The 21598-nt window shown below is 41.2% G+C and overlaps 1 protein-coding gene across 4 annotated transcripts in view; it reads left to right on the top strand.

Annotated features, from left to right (window-relative positions):
- The window catches only part of TPD52L1 (TPD52 like 1), a 99659-nt gene that overhangs the window by 59021 nt on the left and 19040 nt on the right, over positions 1 to 21598 (top strand). For all 4 annotated transcript variants that reach the window (XM_067702193.1, XM_067702192.1, XM_067702196.1 and 1 more), the window contains exons 2-3: positions 4142 to 4257; positions 13761 to 13909. In XM_067702193.1, coding sequence (XP_067558294.1) covers positions 4142 to 4257; positions 13761 to 13909 — 265 coding nt within the window. The remainder of the gene's footprint in view (positions 1 to 4141; positions 4258 to 13760; positions 13910 to 21598) is intronic.

Raw genomic sequence — 21598 nt, 5'->3', positions numbered from 1 at the left:
AGATGTATATACCTTCCCCCTGAAAAGTAGAAGCTACCTGCTGGATAAGGGGAGGTCTGTCCTTCCCTAAATTTGCTAGAAGTTTCCCAATTCACATATGAGCAATTTAAATGGATTTCGAATCTTCCTAGAATATAGGAAGATACTAAAGACGTTTGATGTCTTGAAAAGTCTAAGTGCCTGGAACTGTTGTCTGTTCCCTGGTACATGTCCTCTCATACTGTCAAGAAAGGAGAAGATGGAGAATTTAGGTTCTGGCTAAGTTTGAGCAGTATCTGCTAAGTTCCTGGGCCAGGCTGAGTTGGGGAGAAGACCAGAGTGTCTTACAGGTTCCTCCTATGGCTCTTCCCCAGCCCCCAGTGCAGGTGGGCAGCTTACCTTCTGGGCGCATCTCTTAAAACTGTGCTTGGAATTACTGCTGATTCCTGATTTAGACAGTTATCCTAGAACACTGACTAAAAATATATTGGCCACATGTAAACATAAATATTTACCAGCAAAAATAAATGACAGTGTTTAAAACCTTTTAAATGACCTACTTAACATTCTTGTACGGAGAATCTAGAGATACTCTCCTAGGTTGCTGATGTTTGCATAAAATTGGCACCACCTTTCTGGGGGATAACCAGGCAGAAGGTTTAAAAATGTCCATGGCCTTTGCCTCTGTAACCCAGTGTCTAGGAAATCATCAAGATTTTGCCTAATGACTTGGCAAGGAGATGTTCACTGCAGCTCCCCAATAAACAGGATAAATTATCAGTCATACATGAGACAAAATACTGTACAACCATAAAAATAAATAAAGGTAGATATGTGTTTTGAGACATGAAGGATATCATGTTATCCTATTGAAAAAGTAAATTAAATTCACAACAGTAAATGCATGTAAATATATACAAGAAAATGTAAGCAAATGCATAGAAGAAAGACCAGAAAGGATGGACAAGATGATCATTATTCCTGGGTAGTGTGATTAAGCGTAATTTTAATGACTAATGGGTCATTTTATTTGATTATCTTTTACAACGAACAGGTATTACTCATGAAAAAGAAATACTTAGCATTGAAATTGGTCTCCCCCACTCCTCAGAGAAAACCATGGTCCTGAATTTTTTACCATAGCCTTGCTTGTCTTTTTACTTTTATTCCTAAACAGTACTTTATTTAGTTTGTGTGTTTGGAGACTTCATATAAGTGCAGTTATACTTTATTATTCTTCTGCAACTTGTGTTTTTCACTCAGCATCTTGTTTCTGAGTTTCACCCATGTGGCGTGCATGGCTGTAGTTGACTCATTTCACTAGGGGTCGAGTTGTCTTGGTGTAAATGACCACGGTGTGCTTATATGTTCTCCTGTTGATAGACTTTTGCTGATTTACAGTTTTTTGCTATCATGAAAGTTCTTATTAATGACCTCAGGTACTGATGTATGAGTGTCTTGGGTATATCCATAGGTGTGGAATGCTGGATTGTAGGGTGTGTGAATGTTCAACTTTACTAGATAATGATACATTTTTTTCAAGTTATTTGTATCTATTTATATTTTTGCAAGCAGTGTATCAGAGTTTCCATCCTCTACATAGTCATCAACTTTTATTAATATCATCAAACTCTTAACTTTTTGCTAATCCAGTGGGTGTGAAATGTTTTAATTTGTATTTCCCGGAATATCTATGAGGTTGAGCATGTTATTCAGGATTTATTAACCACTTGTGATTTCTCCCTGTAATGAATCTGTTTGGGTTTTTTGGCCCATGTTTCTATTGGGTTATTTCCATTGTTTATGTGGGTTGGTAGGAATTCTGTTTATTCTGGGAACTAATTTTGCTAGTTCTACATCTGGGAGATATCTTCTTCCATTAGTGGCTTGTCTTTTTATTTTTCATACAGTTAGTGTTTTTGATGAAGAAACATTCTTTTTTTTTTTTTTTTTTTTTTTGCGGTACACGGGCCTCTCACTGTTGTGGCCTCTCCCGTTGCGGAGCACAGGTTCCGGACGCGCAGGCTCAGCAGCCATGGCTCACGGGCCCAGCCACTCCACGGCATGTGGGATCTTCCCAGACCGGGGCACGAACCCACGTGCCCTGCATCGGCAGGCGGACTCCCAACCACTGCACCACCAGGGAATACCCATTCTTATTTTTTGATTAAGAATTGATTTACAATATTATATTAGTTTCAAATGTACAATATAGTGATTCAGTATTTTGATAGATTATATTGCATTTAAAGTTATTCTAAAAATATTGCCTATGTTCCCTGTGCTGTACAATATATCCTTGTATCTCATTTATTTTATATAGTAGTTTGTCTCTTTTAATCCTCTACCCCTATCTTTTCCCTCCTCCATCCTTCTTCCAACTGGTAATGACTAGTTTGTTCTCTATATCTGTGAGCTGTTTCTGTTTTATTTGTTTTATTTTTTTATGTTCCACATATAAGTTATAACAAACAGTATTTGTCTTTCTCTGTCTGAATTATTTCACTAAACATAATACCCTCTAGGTCCCTTCACATTTTTGCAAATAGCAGAATTTCATTCTTTTATATGACTAATGTTCCATTGCGTGTGTGTGTGTGTATGTGTATATATATATATATATATATATATGCCATGTCTTCTTTATCCATTCATCTGTTGATGGACACTTAGGTTGCTTCCAGATCTTTGTTATTGTAAATTATGCTTCTATCAACATTGGGGTGTATATATCTTTCAAGTCAGTGTTTTTGTTTTCTTTGGTTAAACACCCAGAGATGAAATTGATGGATCATATAGTAGTTCTATTTTTGGTTTTTTGAGGAACCTCCTTACTATTTCCATAACGGCTGCACCAATTTGCATTCCCACCAAGAGTGCACAAGTGTTTCCTTTTCTCCTCAGCAGCATTTGTTATTTGTGGTCTTTTTGACAATAACCATTCTGACAGGTGTGAAGTGATAACTCATTCTTAATCTTATCCATCCTTTCTTTCATGATTTACCCTTTTTTTGTGTCTCAAGAAATCCCTTCCTACCCAGAGGTTCATAAATATAAAGTCCCATATTGTCTTCTAAAATATTTATAATTTAATCTCTGTTAATGGTGTGAAGGTGTCCAATTTTATTTTTACTATATGGAAAACTATTTGTTCCAGGACAATTTATTAAAAGACCTTCCTTTTTCCAGAGATGTATGAATGCCAGCTCTGTCATAATTCATGTCATAAATAAAGCTTCCGTATATATGTGCGCCTGTTTACAGAGGACATATGCATTTGCGTTGTCCAGGCACTTCCCACCTCCCTCTGACAGAGTCAGTGTGGCCACAGTACTTCTTCACAGCTGCAGCTGCTCCAGATTCCATATCTGCATATTTCCACATCGAAGTGGAAAAAAGTTTTGATACTCTCTTATCTCGAGGTTCTTTTGGACCACCTGGGAGGTTGTGATTTCTCAGGGGAAGCCCTTTTGCCCTGTCCATTTCATGCTGAGTGTCAGGCAGGCAATTTGCCTTGCAGATGCCTGTGGGGAGTGAAGGTGTTTACTTCCAGGTCACCTTACTCTCAGGGTGTAGCCCTGTGGGCAGGAGGGTCTCACCATAACCTTCTCTCCCTCCGTGGCCCTGGGCTTTGTCCTCTGCCCCCTGCATCCCATGGGACAGTAAAAACTGAGGCTGGGTGGTAAATGTAGAATTAATGAAGACTTGTTTTGTTTACATCTCCACTTCCCACTTTCACTTACTTTTGGGGATTCTTAGGATTCTTTACTTTCTTGGCAGCTCAGGACACATTTAGAAGGATTTCTTTCTTCTGGAATTTTTAGTTATTTTTCAGTGGGCGGGTCAGTCAGAGTATCTAGTTCTTCAGACCATGGAAGTAGAATTTGGCTAAATTCTTATTTTTTTATTTTTATTTTTTTTGCGGTACGCGGGCCTCTCAACTGTTGTGGCCTCTTCCGTTGTGGAGCACAGGCTCCAGATGCACAGGCTCAGCGGCCACGGCTCACAGGCCCAGCCACTCTGCAGCACGTGGGATCTTCCCGGACTGGGGCACGAACCCACGTCCCCTGCATCGGCAGGCGGACTCTCAACCACTGCGCCACCAGGGAAGCCCTAAATTCATTTTTTAACTTGCGTTATGTTTTGCCAATCTTGCCTAAAGGTTTGTTGGAGACTGAACCACTGCAAGGAAGAGATGAAGACACAGGAGCCAGTGCTGACTTCCCTAGCATGCTCTCTGAGGAGGAAAAAGAAGAATTAAAGGCAGAACTAGTTCAGGTATGTTTAGTAATCTTCTTATTGTTGCTATGTCTATCTCCAAATCCTGAGAATTATTGTTAGTTGATATAAGTTGCATATTACAATTATGTCGTCTTTCATTTAATAAGATTTAATAAGTGATATATTGTAAGATGATTCATTTTTCTGAGGTATTTTTGTAATGCTAATTGTCCATTATCCATTGGTGGCCATAGGAAAACAAACGGTTATGCTGCTTAAGCAACAATAATTAGTTGGAAATATGCACCTCTTACTCTTCTTAGTATCACAATGCTATGGGGACAATAAATCACTTACAAACCTATGGAATTCCTTCAAGACCTTGGTACAGTCGCAAGCTGCCTTTGAAGAGCAGTTGTTGTTTTAGGTCAGCAGCTTAGCTCAACAAATACTGTGAAAGGATTTATGTTTATAATGAAAACTTCATTCATAGAAGCAACTGAATTTGTTAAGTTGATGTGCTCTTTTTCAGAAGAATAAAGCTCCGGCGGTAGAGAGGGAAGCTGTGATGACTTTAGGCTTCATTAGAGCTTGTGTAGTTGCCGTGGGCATCTGGACCTAGAGATAAGGAGGGTGCCTGGCCTGTCGTGAAGACATCTCTTTGTTCAAGCCGTTTGTTTGTAGCACCCACTACATACACTTTGCTACCTCTTAAATACTTTGCTAGGGAGCGTTTACATTGTAGGAGGAAAGGGCAGGAGAAGGGAGCTTCTCAAGTAGAAGAAGCAGTAGAGCAAGAGGGGAAGGGGCCAGCATTCCTCCCCATTTGAATCCCTGGCCCAGAGGGTAGGAAGCTCCTGGTCCAGCTGGAATCAAGGCTTGTCTTCTTCCTCTGGCCTCTTCTACAGGCTGGAGACACAGCTTTAAATTAAGCTTCACCCTGCTGTGTCCACCCCAGACTCTCCAAGCTCTAAGGTTCTGACAGTGTGTGTTTATGACAGCTCATAATAATACTAAAGACATTTCAGGTGCTTTCGTAAGACACACCCTAGAATAACCTCATGATAAAATGAAGGAGCAGCTTGTTCTTCTAGTACAGCAGAAATTATGTTAGTAAGGACAGTGCCTCAGATCAAATAGCCTGGTTCTTTAGCTGGACCTATCTGTGGCCACTGATCCAGAGCCACCTCGTTTATTTCAGATTGGCCACACCTGCCAGAGTGCATGGACCAAAGTCAACCTAAACAGAGAATATCTGAGCTCCACGTTTTCTTAGGGCCTGGAATCCTGGATTATGACTTGCTCCTGTCAGTTGTGTTGACTAAAGTTATATTCTGCAGACTGTCATCAGCTAACTGATTCTAAGCTGAAATTTAACTTCTTCACTGTTATCATCCAAGTTTAAGTTCATACACAACCTCTGTAACAGACCAACTTTTATAAAATGACTTGATTTTTCTCAGTTCTGGGATTACTGGGATATATACACATACACACACACACACACACACGTATATACATCTGTGTTTTTTGTGTGCCTGCATGCTGTATTTTCTAAACTTTCAACAATGAGCAAGTATTATGTTTATAATCAAGAAACAGTAAGCCTTGGTTCTCAATGGATGCCCCCATGAATATAAAAACCAGTGTTTTCACACATTCTTGTCTCATTTGGCCACATTAATGACCCTCCAGTGTGTCTCATTCCTAAGACTTTTTGAGCCTGACTTCTGAAAATAACACCAGACTCCTTGTTACTTTTTCACGTTACCAGGATTGATGTTTTCATCCTTTAGGATGCATTAGCCTCCATGCTTCCTGTCTCTTATTTCTGGATTCCTCAGGGGTGGAGAAGCACCATGTCTTGCCAAAGGTAGCAGTGTAACCTCTAGGGGCACTGGGCACAGCTGTTTGCCTCAGGCCCAGCAAAAAGCAAAGGAGGGGATCTTTGCTATTTTTCCTCTTCACATGTCCATTTCTTCTCCCTCCATCTAGGTCACCTCTGCTTTCTGCTCATTATTCTCTTAAATCCACTTTCTCTGCCCTTTCACAGCGTACATGCGTGCACACACACACACACACCACAAATTAGGTTCTTTCACATCACACATGCATTCAGATTACCGTAAATGCTAGGGTTTAATTGCATCAAGGACATCTCAGCAGTCCCACGGCTGGCCCTATGAAGAACTGAGACATCGTGCAGACAGCTCAGCTTCTCTGCCTCAATTCTCCACAGATATTCCTCTGGGGCCCCTGGTCATAAGAAACCCCTCTCTCTGTTTGAGGGAAGATCCTACTGGGTCTGTTAGGCACTTGGGTAACAGGACACCTCACAGGTCAGCCTATTAGACTGCTTTTGATTCAGGCAGTCAGTTGTGGCCGTGATCCAAAGCAAGAGCTTCGTGTAGGAGGACTTCTTACGTCTGATTGCTTTGCTTAGAGGGGTCTTGGGGTGTTCCAGGCACCCGCTCTCCTCTTCTGTACACTCCTCTCCCTCGTTTCCTCAGATTCTCCTACTGTTTGCTGACTGTGCTGGATCTCCGCCCCACTGTTTTACCCTGCACTGTTTTGTGGTCTGTATTCTCATGAGGGCGCCCTTAGACTTCAAGCGAGCCTGTAACCCCATTCAGCCACACAGCCAGCACATTGCTGTGCTTACCAAGTGCTGGCAGAAGGAAGACCCGTCCTTGTGGGGAGAGATATAAAATAAGCCAGTATTGTCCAAGGGGCTACATCTTAGCTGAGGTCTGCATCTTAAAAGAGTAATCTGTCGTTAACACAGTTCAGTCTCAAGTTTGTTATTATGTTCACGCAATATGTGTGTTTTTAAAAGTTCCTTCAATGTGGGGCCAATATCACTTCTGGTCTGGTGCAGTAGTTTGTGCACAGAAGGTGCGCAATTAAGATTTATAATTAACTTGAATCATAGCACCAACAAACATTTATATTTGTGAATACTGGAAGAAGAATATATATTTTTTTACAAATCTTGTCAATATATAAAGAAATATTATTTTGTTTCAGATATTTGTTCTCATTAGTCTTATTACCAGCTGCTCCTAACATCTTTTCTGAGGTTTTTATGCATCTATTCTGTGGGTTGTTTTTTCCATTCTCCCTTTTTAGATAAACTTGCTCAATACTTCTGTGCTACTAACATCCCACTGCCACTTTCATTTCGCTAAGCTGCATTTGATGCTCAGTATTCTATAATGTGGCTTACCTTTTGAAAAGGATGAAGTGTTAGCATTAGAACCATAAATTTATGATTATATAACAATCAAGTACTGCCAATGTCCCCTAGATAAAATGACTCAAGAAAAATGGGCATTAATAGGAGTAGCAAAAATACCAGACAGCATCATCAAGTAGACAATGGCTGTTGCTCAGTGTGTCGTTCCCCAAGAAAAGCACACAGTGCCCTCAAGCCACCCGTCTCTTAGCCTTTCCAAAGAAGTGCCCTAAGCTCTTCCTTCCTCTCTCAGTTTTTTTCCTTCAAGACTTTCATTTTTTCTGGACTGAGCTAGTGAACAACTAAAGTCTTCACAACCAATACTGTCTTATTGTAACAGCCTCTGTGTTAATCAGGGTTCTGCAGAGAAGCAGAACCAATAGGATATATATTTGTATATAGAAAGAGGTTTATTATAAGGACTTAGCTGATTGTGTAGCTCCAGTCTGAAGGCCTAGGAAGAGCCAATGTTACAGTTTGAATCTGAAGGCAGGAAAAAACAAAAAAACAAACAACAACAAGACAAAACAGTGGCCCATCTCAAAAGCAGACAGGCAGATAGAGTTCCCTTTTACTCAAGGGAGGGTCAGCATTTTTGTTCTATCTAGGTCTTCAACTGATTAGATGAGGCCCACCCACTTTGGGAGAGCAATCTGCTTTACTCAGTCTGCCAATTCAAATGTTAATCTCATGCAGACTGACCCTCACAGACACACCCAGAATAATGTTTGACCAAATGTCTGGGCACCCCATGGCCTGTCACACCCTCCCAGATATTATTTGCATTTTAATTTTAATTCTTCCATATTCTTAGCCAAGGCAGGAGTAAACCAGAAGTGGCAGGACTTGAAGCAGTGTGTACAAGAGACCAAATGCTCTTACTCCTAAACATCATACTGATACTTAATAGTTTATAAAAGTATTTCTTTTTCTGGATTTAAGTTAGATATTTTATGTAATATAGCAGATTAAATAGAAAAGTAAGTTTTCAATCTTCTAGTATAAATTTCATATTGAAGCTAACTCATTACTTAATTTATAATTTTTTTCACTTTTTATTGAAATAAATTGGCATAACATAAAATTATTTTAAATTGAACCATTCAATGGCATTTAGAAACTTACAGTGTTGTGTAACTACCACCTCTGTCCAGCCCCAAAACATTTTAATCGTCCCAAAAGGGAACCCCATACCCACTAAGCAGTTGCTTCCCATTTCTCTTTCTTCTCTGCAGCCATCATCCTGCATTCTGTCTCTGTGGATTTAGCTAGGTATTTCATGTAAATGGAATCATACAATATGTGACCTTTTGAGGCTGGCTTCATTTCACTTAGCCTAGTGTTTTTGAGGTTCACCTGTGTTGTAGCTTATATCAGTACTTCATTCATTTTTACCACTGAATAATATTCCATTTTATGTATATACTGCAATTTGTTTATCCATTCGTCCTTCGATGAATATTTGGGTTGTTTTCACCTTTTGGCTATTGTGAGTAGTGCTGTTTTGAACATGCATATACATGTATTTGTTTGAGTACCTGTTCTCAATTCTTTGGAGAATATGCCTAGGAGCAGGAGTGCTGTGTCATATAGTAATTCCATGTTTAACTTTTTGAGAAACTGAGAGACTGTTTTCCACAGTGGCTGAACCATTTTTCATTCCCACCAGCAATGAACAAGGGTTTCAATTTCTCCACATCCTCACCAACACTTTCATTCCTATTCATTCATATCTGAGTAATCAAGTTGAAATATCTAACCTTGTGCATAAATATTTATCCTATAAGAAGATCTTCTGGGCTTCCCTGGTGGCGCGGTGGTTGGAAGTCCGCCTGCCGATGCAGGGGACGCGGGTTCGTGCCCCGGTCTGGGAAGATCCCACATGCCGTGGAGCGGCTGGGCCCGTAAGCCATGGCCGCTAAGCCTGCGCGTCCGGAGCCTGTGCTCTGCAATGGGAGAGGCCACAACGGTGAGAGGCCCGCGTACCACAAAAAAAAAAAGAGGATCTTCTAAGGGATCAAGAAACCAAAGAACCAGACTATCAGTTTCTAGTGAAGATATGATTAATTTAAAATTAAAGGGGAAAGGATATCTTAAATACTTTAATTGATGATTTACCTGCTCTCCAGCTCATTCCAAAACGAATTTGATATGGCTGCAGAGGTACTTACAATGTAGAATTTGCATACTATCTGCATCAGAATAACCGGGGGTGCTTGTTAAAAAATATATGTAGGCTGGCCTCACCAAATTTGAGATATCAGAATCTTAGGGCATTAAAAGGGGCCTACTTCTGGAATCTGCATTTTGAATGTGCTCTCTGAGTGACTTATATATAAACTGAAATTGAGAACCACTGGTGTAACTAGGCTAGAAATTCTCATTAGTCAAGTAAGTGAATGAATCTCACCAGGATTGTCATTTAAACCATTTGTGATTAAAGGCCTTTCTGCTGCGTCAGGACTCTCTGCTCTGCTGAGAGAGATGAGATTGGCCATTTTCAGTCTGGCATGTTAATGTAATTTAAGATTATCTGTTTTTTCACCTTCTGGGTTTTGCTTCATAGATATTTTGGCATAGATTTAGATCACTGATAAATAAATGAAAGTTTTAAGAAGTGTGAGCCTTACATTTTATTGAAATGGTGAGACTTTCATTATACAACCTGACAATAGACCCAGCAGAGTAACTGAGTTCATGTTTCCATCATTAGAAGTTTTTTCTCTACAAATGCCTTTTAACATATGCTTCGATTTTTAAATTATTAGGTGTGGAATTTTATCTTTCTTTAGGATGTTGTTTGGTAAATTGGTCACTGCAATGTTTCTAGCACTTTTTGGGATCGTGGATTTCATTAGAAAATTGTGAATACTTTACCCACTCCTCCCACCCCCAAATAACTGATGAATATCTTACTGTCCCCCATAGTTTTGAATAAATTTCTGGGGTTCCATAGATATAAGATTGAGAATACCAGGATGTTTAAACCTCTTTCTTCTTCTCTACTTCTTTAATTTCTTTTTGCAAGTTAAAAAACTTCCCATTAATTTTGTTACAAGTTGGAAACTACAGTAATACCTGATATATGTACAAAACCAGATTCCTAGTCATTTCAGTCACCCAAACTGAAAGAAAGCCAAAAAGGTCTTTCTAATACAGAATAAAAGGCTGAAATGAAGCCCACGTATTTTCTATGGTAAGAGAGATAGAGATACAACCTTGAGAAATCTTAGGCAGCAAACTAAATGCAGAAGAACACATTGACAAAGATGAAAAAGTGGAATATAACATGAGAGCAAAGGATAGAAGGGTTTGACATTAAAATGACAGTGTCTGGGCTTCCCTGGTGGCGCAGTGGTTGAGAGTCCACCTGCCGATGCAGGGGACACGGGTTCATGTCCTGGTCCGGGAAGATCTCACATGCCGCGGAGCGGCTGGGCCCGTGAGCCATGGCTGCTGAGCCTGTGCGTCCGGAGCCTGTGCTCCGCAACGGGAGAGGCCACAACAGTGAGAGGCCCGCGTACCGCCAAAAAAAAAAATAAAATAAATGACAGTGTGTTCTCATTTAATGGAAAGACTAAAAACATGATCCCCTTTGCTGGTCCCTAGGTACACTCCTTATGCAGTAATGAGTATATGTCTGCATACTGAAGACTCTTGCTCATCAAGAAAAGACAGGGTGCTATTGATTATAACATGTTTATGAAAGGTGAAATTCATTTCAGAAAGATTTCCATGAACATAAAAGAAATGTTCCATAACCATAAAAAAATGGATAATGTTAGATTACTAGGACATTTTGCTGATATTAAAAGCTCCAAGATATTGTTCTTTTCTACTAGATTATTTAAGATGCTTGATTCAGTATTTCTGCCTGTTTTGCTTAAGTGATTTTTTGTGAATACGAAGGTTTACAATGCTATTTTTGTCTGTTCACCATTGTGGTAAAATCTTCCTTGCTCTAATAAAAAGGACTAATTTTTGCAAAGGTAGCTGTCATTGTTGAGATGTGTTTTTTAGCAGCTACGTCTCTGGTGACCCACGAACACATTTGCAAGATGACTGACAGGCTTAGTGATGCTCCTTGTGGTCAGAAGTAGAGTGACACTTAGAATGTAAATGAGACACAGATCTCCATTAAAAAAAATAATAATCTCGTAAAGTGTCAGGCACTTTTTTTTTTTTACCTCTGTGCGTGTGGGATACTAAGGGAGTACTATTGATTCTCTTCTGGTTTCACAAAGAAAGTCACAAATATTTATACTTTTCAGAAAACAAAGATGTAAATTTAAGCAATATTACCAGGGCAATATGTTACAGAGTGTGACAATGGAATAAAGTATGATACCTGGAATCAGAGACTTTGAGGAGGTACCAAATTATTTTCACAAAATATAGCAGTGCTCTCTAAAATCTGGGTATTTTACAGAACTCCTTTATTAGAAATTAGATCTGCAAGAGCAATTTTTTCATGACTTATTTATTTTATAACAGGAAGTTTATACTTTTTGATCCCCTTCACCCATTTCATCCACCCCCCTCCCTTGCCTCTGGTAACCACCAATCTATTCTCTTTATCTATGGGGTTGGTGGTTTTTTTGAGATTCCACATATAAGATCATACAGTCATATGGTATTTGTCTTTCTCTGTCTGACTTCTTTTACTTAGCATATTGCCCTCAAGGTCCATCCATGTTTTAAATGGCAAGATTTCCTTCGTTTTAATGGCTGAATAATATTTCTGTATGTGTGTGTGTGTGTGTGTGTGTGTGTGTGTGTGTGTAAAATATCTTCTTTATCCATTTATCTATCAATGGACACTTAGGTTATTTCCATATCTTAGCTATTGTTAATAATGCTGCAGTGAACATGGAGGGGGTACATGTATCTTTTCTGAGCTAGTGTTTTTATTTTCTTTGGATAAATCCTCAGAAGTGGAATTGCTGGATCATATGAGAGTTCTATTTTTAATTTTTCAAAGAATCTCCATACTGTTTTCCATAGTGTACAAGAGCAATTTTATGATGCTGGAGAGATTTACTGTTCTGCTAACACAGGGGAAACAGGAGATACACCAGTACAAAGACTTCTACATGAATGTTAATAGTAGCTTTAGTTGCATTAGCCAAACCCAAATATCCTTCAGTAGTTGAATAGAAAACAAACTGTGGTATATCCATACAATGGAGTACTACTCTGCAGAAAAAAGGAAAAGCCATTGATGATGCAGCAACATGGATGAATCAAATGATTTCAAATTATTATATTGAATGAACAAAGTCAGGCAAGAATGAGTTTATACTGTGTAGTTCAATTTATATTAAATTCTAGAAAATACAAACTAAACTCCAGTGAAAGATCAGTGACTGCCTGGGTGAGGGAAGAGAGAAGGGAGGGAGGAATTACAAAGAAGAACTAGAAAACTTTTGGAGGTGATGATTTCTTTACTATGTTGATTAAGGCGATGACTTCAAAGGAGTATACATATATCAAAACTTACAGATTGGACACTTTATGTGTGTACAGTTTATTGTATGTTAATTACATGTCAGTTAAGATTGTTAAAAAGAAAAATCAACACAAATCACTCCCTTGCATACATCCTCTCCTCCCTTGTTCATTCTCTCCTGAGGCACCACCTTGGCAAACCACAACATATGCTAGGTGTGGTTGGCAAAAAATAAACAACACTGACTAATAACACTTTAAAAGAACTTGTTAGGCATAGACTACAAAAACAGTCTTTTGTTCAAAAATTATATCTATGTATAATTTTAGAAAAACGTTTGGATGATTAGAAACCAAAAAAATTAAGCAGTGGCTGTTTCCTAGTAGATTACACATGATTTTTATTTTCTTCACATTTTGCTGTATGAGTGAATTTTTTTTCTTTTTTGCGGTACGTGGGCTTCTCACTGTTGTGGCCTCTCTCGTTGCGGAGCACAGGCTCTGGACGCGCAGGCCCAGTGGCCATGGCTCACGGGCCCAACCGCCCTGTGGCATGTGGTATCTTCCCGGACCGGGGCACGAACCCGTGTCCCCTGCATCGGCAGGCAGACTCTAAACCACTGCGCCACCAGGGAAGCCCCTGTATGAGTGAATTTTTTACAAGGAGTAGTGATTTCTTTTAGAATTATTAAAGCTAAAAAAATCTACTTTCATTTTTAAATATTAGACGGTCTTCTCTACAGGATGTGTTTGCTAAGGCCATGCACTGGGCTAAGGAAACAAGAGGGCGCAGAGGCTGCTTTGGAGCACCGAGGGCACCCGTGTGTGTTTCAGCTGGTCTGACCTCTTTCCCCACCATTTTCCCTCCTACCTGTAGCTAGAAGACGAAATTACAACATTACGACAAGTTTTATCAGCGAAAGAAAGGCGTCTGGTTGAGATAAAACAAAAACTCGGCATGAACTTGATGAATGAATTAAAACAGAACTTCAGCAGAAGCTGGCATGACGTGCAGACTACTACTGCGTGAGTATACGTTTTTCTTAAAAAAACATCACTCAGCCTGCTGTCTTGCCTCTTCAGGTTTTTTTCCCATGAGGCTGATTTCATACTGGTGGCTAGGGAAAAATATTTTCTCCAGAAGTAAAATAAGGAAATACGAATAATCATTAATATGATGCAGACTCTATAAAGTAGCTTCATGGAATGAAGCTTTGTTCACCAACACTCTGTTTTCACTTAGACTGCTTTTATGGAGTTGTACAGTTTAAAGTTCTTTCTCTTCATTATATATATATATTTTTTAACATTTGTTAAATATATACTTTTTCCTTATGTTTTCTCATAAAATTCTAAATCCTCAGAATACTTGGCATTCACTGCATATTTTGAGTTACTATCAAAAATGGTTGACAGCTTTAAAAACTGTACAGACTTTTTGTCCATTTACATGAAAAGAAAAGCTTGTACCTCTCATGTTTGGGGGTGTGCTTTTATCCCCACTATTCTAGGGAATGTTAGAACTGGGTTAAGGCCACATGAAATAATAGAATATATTGGTTTCTGCCCCCGGTTTCTGGCACAGAGCTCCCAAAACCCTTATAATTTCCTACACCAGGAGCATCTTTTGTTCTAACGTTTGCATTTTGACCCTGGTTCCTGACACAGAGTTCCTAGATCCCTGGGAATTTCCTGGGTGATAGCAGTATCCTGGGTTCTAATGAGGTGACTCTTGGTGGGCTCCTGGATGAGGGCTGGTCACCAGAAAGACCAAGCCATGATTAGAAGCTTGGAACTGTCAGTCCCACACCCCCATTCTCTGGAGAGGGAAAAGGAGCTGGAAGTGATCTATCATGCCTACATGATGAAGCCTCCATAGAAATCTCAAAAATATGGGGTTTGGAGAGCTTTAGGGTTGCTGAACACATGGAGGTGCCGGGAGGGTGGCGTGCCAGGAGAGAGAATGGAAGCTCGGTACCCATCCCCACATGCCTCTTCCATCTGGTTGTACATCTGTATCTTTTATCATATCATTTTTACAATAAATCGGTAACCCCGTAAGAAACCTGTTTTCCTGAGTTCTGTGAGGCACTCTAGCAAATTAATTGAACTCAGGGAGGAGGTTGTGGGAAACTCTGATTTATAGCCCACTGGTCAGAAGCACTGGTGATAATCTGGACTTGCGATTGGCATCTGGAGTGAGGTGAGTGGGGGGCAGTCTTGTGGGGCTGAGCCCTTAACCTGTGGGATCTGACTCGATCTCCAGGTAGATAGTGTCAGAATTGAGTTAAATTGTAGGATGCCCAGCTGGTGTCACGGAATTGCTTGGTGTGTGGAAACGCCCCCCATAGCTGATGTCAGAAGTATTGTGAGTCTGATGGTAATGTGAGAGTAAAGGAGAAACACAGGAGAAGCAAGTTTTTCTTACTTAGACCAACAGAAATGTTTTTCAGCTTTGCCATTATCTTCCTGTCTGATGTTAGGCAAGGTACAGAATAGGTTTGGGCATTCTACAATCATGCTTTCATGGCGTTACTTTTTTTTTTTTTTTTTTTTTTTTTGCGGTACGTGGGCCTCTCACTGCTGTGGTCTCTCCCGTTGCGGAGCACAGGCTCCGGACGCGCAGGCTCAGCAGCCATGGCTCATGGGCCCAGCCGCTCCGCGGCATGTGGGATCTGCCCGGACCGGGGCACGAACCCTCATCCCCTGCATCGGCAGGCGGACTCTCTACCACTGCGCCACCAGGGAAGCCCTCATGGGGTTACTTTTTAAATTATGTGAAATATTTAACTATTCTCGTACTTCTCTTATGATTTAAAATGTTTTGCTTGCCAGGGGGTCTTGTGCCAAAGCGAAGAAGGTGCCCGCGTCATAATGCGATTGTGCTTCCTTTTGTGTGTTGGGAGCTGGGGGCCGATGGAGAAACCACAGAGGCTTCCTATCCCTTGACCCCAGATTCCACCATCAAGAAATTTTTGTCTTTGTGTTATGCATTTTCTTCCCTAGTATTCCTCCTTGGAAGGTAAAGATATTACATTGCTAGTATCTAAGTGGGAAACAATTTTTCTCTTTGCTGGTACTCTTCTCCCAGGCTAGAGGGGCCTGGTAGTAAGAAAAGTACCCATGATAGACAGCAATTATTTCAGTTTGGCTGGGGGCCAACTTTGCCTGCTGGTAACTGAGAACTAAGATCTAAGACCTTAGTGAAGATACCCTTTGCATGAGGAGTTAGATCTAAGAGGAGCCTGGCGTCTCCACAGGGTGGTTTCCTTAGTGTCCATGTAAAGGGGAATATTCTCTCCAGCTCTAAGAGCCTAGCAATTCTATCTGCATCTGTGCATGTGCACCCCGTGGGCTCATCCAGAAAGGGTAAGGACACAGTCCAGAGTAGGGCAGGATGGAGCCAGGGAGCCCATCAGTGTCTCTCCAGAGGTTAACCAACCTTCCCCAACCTGATGATTATGGAAGAAGATAAGAAACTACACACTGATGTTTATCAATTTAAAAAATATATATCGGGCTTCCCTGGTGGCGCAGTGGTTGAGAGTCCGCCTGCCGATGCAAGGGACACGGGTTCGTGCCCCGGTCCGGGAAGATCCCACATGCCGCGGAGCGGCTGGGCCTGTGAGCCATGGCCGCTGGGCCTGCGCGTCCGGAGCCTGTGCTCCACAACGGGAGAGACCACAGCAGTGAGAGGCTCGCGTACCACAAAAGAAAAAAATATATATATATACATATATATATATATCGCCAACACCATATGAACAATCTCTTGAAAATTCAGGATAGCTGGATTTTAGGCACTGAATTAAATGAGCTTATCTGTCAGTAGTTTTGCTTTTTGTCGTTGCACTTTGGTGGCCTATACCAATTAAAGGCCCTGATAGGGTGAGGCCGAGCCATCTCTAATTCCCTGGGTCTGGTGGCCTCCGTATTTAATCCAGGTCTGGGCTTTCTTGTCACTTGATCTGAACTTCCTTCTGGGGTGTCAGAACCAGGCAGGATCTTTCTGCTTGGCCTCCCTGACCACACTGCAAGGATAAGAGAACCCAATGGAGGGAGGGCAATTCTGGCTCTTCTGTTGCTGAGAGGAGGGAGGGAGCAGCGAATATCTGAGCAGAGGATGTGGCCAGTTTGTTCTGGGTCTGCCAGGGCAGGCAGTGGGGGGGAGTGAGGGGAATGGGTCATGGTCTCCTGAGACGTGGAATTAGAGCAGGCAAGTTCAAGGAAGGCTTGTAGCCTCTGCACACTGGAGAATATATAGTTTCTGGTTTTCCCATGTTTGAAAAAACCAATTGGTTTTATGGTCAGGCAGTACACTTAGTATCAAGCTTTTTGTTGAATGAGTAGAACAGAGTTATTCCCTGGGGTTATCGAGTTTAAAGTCGTGGTCAGGAAAACAGAGTTTTGTTTTTGTTTATTTTACAAGTTTTTACAAGTAACCGGTTAAAAGCTAAGAGTGGCAGGGTTGTAACGGCAAATCCAGGGTATTGTAGGGGATGTAAAACAGGGGATGGAACCTTGCCTGGGGTCTCAGGGAAGCTTTTTTGAGTAAGATGTTTAAGCAGAACTCTGGAGGATGATTTGGAGTTTAATCCGGCCACGGGGGGCAGGAGGGACGTCCTGGGGGACGCACAGGCACAGCCTGGTGGAGGCTGGCAGAGAAGGCTCCTTCTCCTAAGGAAAATCCATCCAATTACTTAGGCTTGTTGAGATGGTGGGGAGAAGGGGCCGGGGCTTGTGGCATCTGTTTATAAACAGAGTTATTCTTTATCCACAGGCAATAGAAAGCTGTTAGGGGGGTCCTGACAGTTTGTTTACCCAACAAGTGTTAGTGAGTGTCTGCTATTAGGCATTATTACCCAGGGGCTAATCTAAGCCCTCAGGATACAGGATTCAACAAGATGGACAAAGTTCCTAATCTCTATGAATGTTGAAAGGGAAAAGAGCATGAAACAAGCAGCAAACAAATGAGGATCTGTCGGGACGCTATGATGAAGACAGCATAGGTTGAGGTACTAGAGAGTGACCTGCCGGAGAGGGTGGAAGCTGCCTTGATGGGTCCCTGACGGGGAAATCCTGTCCTGGGAGGTTTCTTTGAGCTGAGACCTGAATGACAGAAAGATACGATCTTGTGAGGATCTGGGGAAGAGCTTTTAGGCTGAGGAAAAAATTGCCACAAGGACACTGAGGCAAGACCTAGCTTTACAGGTTTCAGGAAGCAGAGGAAAGGGCTGTGTCTGGAGTGTAGTGAGAGGAGCTTGAGGTCAGAGCCTCTGGGGCCTCCCAGGCCAAGGGGAGGAGTGAGGATTTTATTCTAAGAGCTTTGGATGCCGTTGGAGAATTTGCAGCAGGAAGTGACTTGTTCTAATGCACCTTTTAAAAAGAACGTTCTGGCTGGTTTGTGTAATATTGATTGTGAAGAGGCAGGAATGGAAACCAGAAAATCATTTATAAGACTGTTGCAGTGGCCCAGGTTGTCGTGATGGAGAGTCATGAGCAGAGAGGGGACAGGATCTGGAGGTCGACCCAATGGGACTTCCCAGTGGTTTGCATGTGGGGGGTTGAGGGAAATAGAGGGATCAAGTGTGACATTAGGTCTCTGACTTGGGCTACTGGGTGAATACTGAGACTGGTTACAGCAGTGGGGATTTAGCATTGTGGTTAAGCTGGTGGGCTGTGGACTCCAACCAATTGCCTGGTTTGAAATCTAGGTCCCCTGCCTCCATGAAATGAGATTGTATTAGTACCTATCGTAGGTAGTGAGGATTCAATGAGCGCAGAACAGTGTCCGACACTTTGTAGGCATGTTTGCTCTTCTAGGAAACAGGCCTGGTGAGGACACCCAAGAATTCTGCTTTGGCTGTGCGCAGTCTGAGATGTCCAGTAGATAAACGAGTTTATATATTGAGAGGGCAACTCGGAGGAGAAGTCAGGGATGGAAATGGACATTTGAGAGTCATCGACATATTGATGCATTGAAAGCTGCAGACCTAGATGAGATTTCCTCGGAGATTAGTTAATAAATACAGATGATCATGGACTCACTAACCTTTAGGAATGATGTGAAGTTTCCTTTGTAAAGAAGAATAAATCTCTTTCTTAAGAGGGAGGCATGAGTCTATCAGCAACATAATTTCAGGAGAGCATCTTGCTGCCACCATTTTTTCTTGGCTGCTGAGGGAAAGGGAAAAGTCTTAATCATATGTTGGGGGGAGGGGGGTGGACAGAAAAGCAGAATCTATTTTTCCCCTGAATATTTAGATCCCTGCTATTAGTGTCCATGATACCCATTCTAGAACAATATCTATACCTCATACAATGAAATTTTGATGTGGGGGAATGATGAACTGGAGTAAGGTTAGATTGGATAGAATTAGATTTCAAAGCACCAAAAAGAATTTCAGCTGTCAGAGTATTGCAGGTATCCCAGAGGCAATACTTTGCATACTGATTAAGCAATCATGACCTATTTAGTTTGATTTATAATGAAAAGAAAATCTGTGATATGTTAATGAAAGATCTTGGCATATTTTAGTCTGTGGTAGGATTCAAATTGGAATAGGACCAGATGAGTAGGAATAACTACACCGCAGACTAAAAGTATCTCCTTTATAGAAAGATAACCATACAGTAGTAGGTCGAGAGGCCATCTGTGTCCCTGGGTTTGTCGTTGCTGTTGTTTTTGTCATCGTTTTTTATTTGCCTTGATTTTGGAGAATCTAAGAACACTCACAAAAAACTCCCCCCACCCTCATCCTGAAGCTTTTTAATGTTTTTAGGCTTCAAGGAAGCATGGGGGAGGTGGGCGGCTTTGGGGTGAAGAGGTGGGGAGACCACTGGAGGAGAAATTGGAAATAGAAGGAAAAGGAGTTTGTAAGCTTGATGTGGTGGTGGGCTGTTAAAACTGATATGCTTCATTTTAGTGAGTGTTCAGCCTTTGCTAACCGGTGAAATTGCCCACCAGTAAACACTGAGTTGTATCATAGAACAAATGGCAGGTGTACAAAGGGGAGAAGGTTGTGGAATGGAATTTAAACCATTCCATCTTTTCAGAAAACTTAATAACTTCATCCTATATACAGGGGAGTAAAACTCTAACATTCAGCATTAAAAAAAAAAAGCACAGTGCTTGAAAATTGAAACTCAATTTATGATTTATTTACTCTTTGCTTTGTGCTTCTAAGACTTCCAGCTTATTATGGTCAGTAAAGATTATTATCTCTTTTTATGAGGAGCCTGTTGTGGCACCATTGGGTTCAGAAGTGCCAGTGAAGATTAAAGACCTAATTTTAAAAGACCACGTAGCGCATCTCTCACATGGTCGTTCATTCTTCTTACCTTTCGGCTTTCATCTTATCACACAAGGCAGGAAGTAGGTTCTGCTTTTCTAGATTCAAGTGGTAAATCTATGTTTTGATAGTGTGTTTAGGGAAGCTTTGGAAGAAAAGAAGCCTAAATAGTTTTTGTGTCTTTGGTGAAATGCTGCATATGCAACCGTTCAAGTAATGCTCTCTTTTAAATTCCATAATAGAAAACAGATTTGGGCTATAAGATATCTTCTTGTAAAAAGACTATTGAATTTAAATTTTTTTCTTCGATCCGTATGTAGAAAAATGCTTTAAGTCAGAACATGTTAGAAGATGACACGCTTTCTCCTTTGATTATTAACACTGACTTTCAAATCTGTAAGACATGAAGAGGAATCTGCATGAAAAGTCAACAGAATGCCTTTTATTTGGCTTGCAGAGAACCTTACCCCACACTACTGAAGAGCACCCTTGTTGATGTGCTGGCCAAACAGCTCACCTGTTGTAGCAGTTAAATGCTACCCATTCCTTAAAGGTGCGCGCGCACACACACACACACACACACACACGTATGTGAGGTGATGGATATGTTAATTTACCAGATGGAAAAGAGTCCTTTCACAGTGTATATGTATATCAAATCCAAAATCTCACAATTTTGTTTCGTCAGTTATACCTCAGTAAAGCTGGGAAGGGGGAAGCTATCCATTCCAGCCAAACTGAATCTCTGAAAAGTAAAGCCTATTTTTCTGTTGACTTTCATTGGAAAAGAGGAAGATTACTTGTACTCCAGACAAGCAAACAAAATGCATCTTCGATAGGTTAACGCATACAAAGTGCTTAATAAATGTGAGCTGCCATTTGCTTATCACAGTTAAACTTTTGCCAAAGAAAGGTTCAACACTGGACCATATTCGAGCCTTGTTGGGAAGTGCAGGTTCCTCCAAAGCTACTGTTAGCTGGATTGCTTTAGAGCACGCAAGGCAGAATTGCCCTCACTCACCTTAAGGTCGCTGTGGCTCTTCTCCAGAGTTAAGAAACTTCGCACTGCCAAGCCCTGACTCTGCACCTGTAGCTGAAGCTGGGGCATCCCAGCCTCCAGAATCCAGAGGAAACTCACGTGACTCTTGCTGTAGTTGATTCAGGCACTGGGGATACAGTGATGATGAAAAAGACGTGGTTCTGCCCTCAGGAAGTTCGGGCGTCCCAGAGAGAGGTTTAAAAACCGTAATTGCAGCACATTGGGAGGATGTTTGCAAAGAGCTGTGCAGAGGAGATTATGGGAACCCTGAGGAGAGGCACCCAACACAGACTTCTTGAAGCAAATACTCCCAATTTTCTTGCCTCCCAGTGCACAATTGACAGCAACCTGAGGATATCTTTTTTCTTTTCAAAAAATTTATTT

Source organism: Pseudorca crassidens, chromosome 13, assembly GCF_039906515.1.
Source record: "Pseudorca crassidens isolate mPseCra1 chromosome 13, mPseCra1.hap1, whole genome shotgun sequence".
Taxonomy (NCBI): domain Eukaryota; kingdom Metazoa; phylum Chordata; class Mammalia; order Artiodactyla; family Delphinidae; genus Pseudorca; species Pseudorca crassidens.
Note: the sequence above shows the minus strand (reverse complement) of the source record. Positions and strands in the feature narration are given on the sequence as shown.